Genomic DNA, 5145 nt, shown 5'->3' on the forward strand with positions numbered 1-5145 from the left:
GGTTATACACAATCCTAGAAACACATATTTCTCCATGATTTAACAAGATGTTTGTTTGCTTGTTTTCAATTTAAACAACTCTTAAACATTTTGCCTAATATTAAATTGATGTAAAAGACACAAATCAACAAAGATATTTTCAATATACATTTAAGAGATCTATGAATGAATATTGAGGGAATTCCTTGCTAAAAATAAATGTGTATGAAATCTTGAGTAAATTTCTAGAAATTTAACCCCTCCAAATATTTTCCCCACAGAATAAAGTTTGCTAAGATTGAATGTCAAATTATGTGCACGAAAACCATCTAATTCCATTTTTTCTCTTTCTGAGATCTCCAAAAGACAACAAAGCAGATAAATTTTATGAAAATCTTGTATTGGTAAGCGTAATATAATATTTTGAACCATCAAACAACCCAATATTACAGGTTTAAAATAGTTTAATCGCAACAAAATAATAAAAAATAAAAATGGTTTGATTGATATTCCATTAATTATAACCTGTTGTATTTACTTGACATACAGCACCATTTGCAAACATACTTATAAGCTAATAATTTGGCAAATGCAATGAGAGCATTCTGCAAAATGATCACTTTCATCTCTGAGGCCTTATGATCTGTGTGGCTTTCCAGAAGGCCTCTTTAACATCTTTGTTTCTCAGGCTATAGATGAGAGGATTGAGCAATGGGTTGACCACAGTGTAGAACAGAGATGCCACTTTGTCTCTCCCCAGAGAATAGGTGGAACTTGGTCTTGAATATGCAAAGAGCAAAGATCCATAGAAGAGCATGACAGAGATGAGATGTGAAGCACAGGTGGAGAAGGCCTTGCGTCTTCCTGAAGCTGTGCGCATCCTCAGAATAGCCAGGAGGATGTTGAAATAGGAAATTAGGATGGCAAGTATGTTGGAGAGGACTGTGAAACCCACCACGCCCAGAAGGACCTTTTCATAGACCTGGGTGTCTGTACAAGACATCTTTACCAATGGTGGTGCATCACAGAAGAAGTGGTCAATGATATTTTTGCCACAGAAACTCAGGCGAAAAGTGTTGGCAGTATGGGCTATGGCATTCAAGAACCCTCCTATGTAGGAGCCAGCAACGAGTCCAGTACAGAGAGAATGGGACATGGTACTTGAATAAAGTAATGGGTTACAGATGGCCATGTGGCGGTCATATGCCATGGCTGCTAGGAGGTAGCACTCAGTGTAGGCTACAACACAGGAAAAAAACATCTGGGCTCCACATCCAGCCAGGGAAATGCGCTTATCTTCTGAGACACAATTGGCCAGGATTTTGGGAGTGTACACAGAGGTGTACCAGAAATCCAAAAAAGACAGGTTGCCAATGAAAAAATACATAGGTGTGTGAAGGTGGGGATCAATATGGATTAAGATAATCAAGGTCATGTTCCCTGACAATGTGGTCAAATAGAGTGTCAGAAGTACTCCAAATAGTATCAGTTGCAAGCGGGGGTCTGATGAGAGGCCCAGTAAGATGAACTCACTCAGGATGGTGCGATTTCCAACTTCCATGTGCAGAGAGGAGAAAGCCTCATAAGATAATGAGAAAAAAATTAGTGATTTTTCTTTTGAAAGAAATGTATCACTTAGTCATCAATCATTAGGAGGCTTATTAATCACTTATGATCTAGGTGATGTATACAGTTTTAGTCTGGAAGACCACTGGAATCGGAGCCAAGATCTAATTTTAGAATTAAAACTTTCACTTACTAATTTTCTTAATGCAGGGCAAGTACATTAGTCTCATTAGCAGAGGAGCAAAATGATGACCCCTGACAAGTTGTCTGATTGAGTTAAGAAAATATACAGGAAAACATCCAGCCAAATGTATGGCACATGATAAGAACTCAGAATATTTGAGTATTCTGTATGTATTATTGAGAAATGTGTCAGGCATTGTGCTGATAGGTATACACATACCAATACACTGTACTACTCCTGCCATTATGAGTACAAGTAGAAATATATATATGGTCCTCACTATGTTCGGACAGTATCCTAAATCCTATACTTAATCTACTTAATCCTTTCCACAATTTCTAAGGTGATATTATAATCCTCTGACAACCTAAATTTCTTTACCTATGAAAAGAGCTTTAAAAACTCTGTTTTTTAAACAATGATTTTATTCTGCACTTTTCTCTAGTTGATGTGACATTTATATACATAGATGAAACATTTTTTGATATGGTGAGTGTAGACTATTAGGAAGAACCACATTTTTGGTGTCAAAGCTACACTGAGAAATCATGAATTCTTCAAGATTTATATTTTGAAATTCCATAGCTCTCAGAGAGAAGCTGAAAGAAGGTATCTAACGTAACACACTATAGAATTAGCGCTAATGCCCCAGGATCCACCTGATGTTCCCCCGGTACAGAGGCAATGAGAGAAAGTTAAATCTAAGAGGCCTTTGATTTACTTAAATGTTAAAACATTTATTTTTGAGCTAAGCCAGAGATAATCTACATCTAGAATGCAAATCCAATTTTCTAACTCAAGTTCCACTGGTGCCATTTGTTACTAAGTGAGGTAACTTAATCTTTCCAGGATTAGGTATCCAAACATTTCAAGTGTAGCTGATAGGTTCAGAGAAGATGTGACTTGATTCATGACATGATGGTAAAAGCAACTTTGGAGTTCTGAAGACTATTTCATTTCTAATCAGTATATAATGGACCTCTTCTCATTAACACACAAGGCACAGATGCTTTAGTCATACATCCAAAGTTCTATAAACGGGCTTTAAATTTTTATAAACCTCTTTCTCACCACTTGGCTTCATCTACTAGAACTTCAACCAAACTATATTCTCATATGACTGATTCCCCCACATCCTGGGAGCCTCACAATTACAGTGCTGTGTTGCTGGTCATTGGTACCACACAACATCTTTCAGAACATGCTCAAGCTTGAGTAGAATTATCTCCACAGGAATTTTTGGTTATTTTATTGATAATGTATAAAATGGTGGGTTACAGACACAATCTCAACAGTTACTATAAAACAGCTCTGCTACATTATCACTTGGCTAAATAATAAAAAAAAATCTGGGACTTATTAAGATCATTTTTAATACAATATAATTTTGTTTAAAAAACTAAAATATTTGGACAGAACCAATTACTACTCTTCTACTACCACCCTCTAAAGAGGTAAATAACTGAAAAAATAAATGTTCTGATCTAAGCTCAAAGCCTACTCCGAAAAAGAGATGTTTAAATTCCCTGAAAGTAAGCCCAATACCTGTCCATTGTCAGGGGTAATGAGAGAGGGGAAAGCATTTCCATGAGAGGAAGGACATGTATCAGATCCCTCACATGAGACAGAGTCTGGTGAGCCCAGAAGCTGAGAGTGGTTAACAAAGATGGGATGGAGAGAGGAACCAGGAATGACCATAAGAGTTATCAGCTCACCAAGCTGACTGGAAGCCATATTGGGGATGTTGGCCTTGAAACCAACACAAATGCAAACATTATCATTATGAGGAAGTAACATGAGCAGATTTACATTTTCAAGATTTACTCTGGCTGCAGATCAGAGAGTGGACTGAAAGGGAGGAAAAGTCCCCCCTCCACTGGAATTTCTCTGAAATCCTTAGTCCTCTATTACCTGCTGAGGCCAGTCCTCTGATAAAGGCAGGAAAGAGGCATTCAAAGTCTCGAGAACATTAGTAGGGATTGTACAAACTGGGAATTTATCCTAATAAACAAGACTCAAAGACTCTCAGTCTCAATTTCTCTTCTAACCAGGAATGTATATTCATATAGCAAATTAACCTCAAAATACTAGGAAAGTCTTAAGAACCTTTCAAAGCATTTCTTCATAATGAAAGCATTTTACACAAGAAACTACAAAATCTTTGAAAGAGAGAATAAGTAATTTTGGTGAAAGCTTTGGAACATTTTATTAAAAAAAATGCATCGTATAGTCATCATTCTGAATTCTGTGTGAAACATAATTGAATCACAAATTAATCACGCTATATTTTGTACCAAGTCTCTAATATTTAAAAAAGAAAGAGGTAAATTTACCACAAACCAATGATCTATGTGATGAATATTTCTTAAATGACTACAATTTTTTTACTGATTTTATAACATAGAGTAAATTCTTTTATTCTACCCATCATCTGGGATGGTCTTGTGCTTTGTTTTGGCCAATAGTTTCCCACATAGGCAGCACCATGTTGATCTCAAGCCTGATTCTCAAGAGACATTCCATGCTTCTCTTCTCACTTTCGGAATTCTGACACCACCAACTAAAAAATCCTAGGTTAGCTTGCTGAAAAATGAGACATCTGGCTGCATTCTCTTTGAGACCCCAGCAGACAGCAAGCGGGACCCCAGACATGTGAGTGGGTCCATTCTTCATCACCCAGCCCTCAGTGAGCTAACAGCTAAGCTCAGACATGTCAGCAAGCCTATCTGAGAGCAGGCAGGGCTGGCATAGGCCGCTTTGCATAAGTGCACTGAGTTCAAATCCTGATTTCATCCCTTGATAGCTCTGCAGACTTGAGAAAGTATTTTAAAAGCTCCAACCCACATTTCCTCAAGTTTAAAAAAATAATAAAATATCAGTGCTATGAAGATCGAATGCATAGTCCTGTGTGTCACCAGAATATATATCCACCTAATGGTAGCTATTTTCATTCTGAGAATAAATAATACTTGCCTATTTATAAAATCTGAATCAAGAAAAATAAATAAGACCAAGTTTCAACAAGATGGCAATTTAAGCAAGAATACTGGTGTCCTTCTTAATCAAAACCCCTGAAAGTTAATATTTTGGTCACCTACTCACATGAATTTGACAAAGGATTGGCGGGGTTGGAAGTGCAAATAGAGGACCCTTGAATTGAGGAGTGCTATGATAGAGACAGAGGCAGATGTTAATCACCTGTGTGCTGTTTTTTTTTTTTTGCTTTCTTTTTTACTTTTTTTATTGAAGTACAGTTGTTATACAATATTGTGTTCACTCGAGGTGTGCAGCATAGTGATTCAGTTATTTTATTCTGATTATATTCCATTACAGGTTATTACAAGTTATTGAGTATAATTCCCTTTGCTATACAGTAAATCCTTGCTGCTTATCTATGATGAGTATGGCATTAACAG

General features: G+C 36.8%; 1 protein-coding gene across 1 annotated transcript; it reads right to left on the reverse strand.

Moving 5' to 3' along the window:
* Positions 1-601: 601 nt before the first annotated feature.
* On the reverse strand, positions 602-1579 carry LOC130850083 (olfactory receptor 9G4). The gene has a single exon (XM_057729423.1). The coding sequence runs from the start codon at positions 1538-1540 to the stop codon at positions 602-604; it is 939 nt and encodes a 312-aa protein (XP_057585406.1). The 5' UTR covers positions 1541-1579.
* Between the last annotated feature and the right edge of the window lie 3566 nt (positions 1580-5145).

The sequence above is a fragment of the Hippopotamus amphibius genome, chromosome 3 (assembly GCF_030028045.1).
Source record: "Hippopotamus amphibius kiboko isolate mHipAmp2 chromosome 3, mHipAmp2.hap2, whole genome shotgun sequence".
Classification (NCBI taxonomy): Eukaryota; Metazoa; Chordata; class Mammalia; order Artiodactyla; family Hippopotamidae; genus Hippopotamus; species Hippopotamus amphibius.

What these genes read in the sequence shown, in the direction of transcription:
- LOC130850083 (XM_057729423.1), bottom strand. Translation starts at nt 1,540, where the DNA reads ATGGAAGTTGGAAATCGCACCATCCTGAGTGAGTTCATCTTACTGGGC.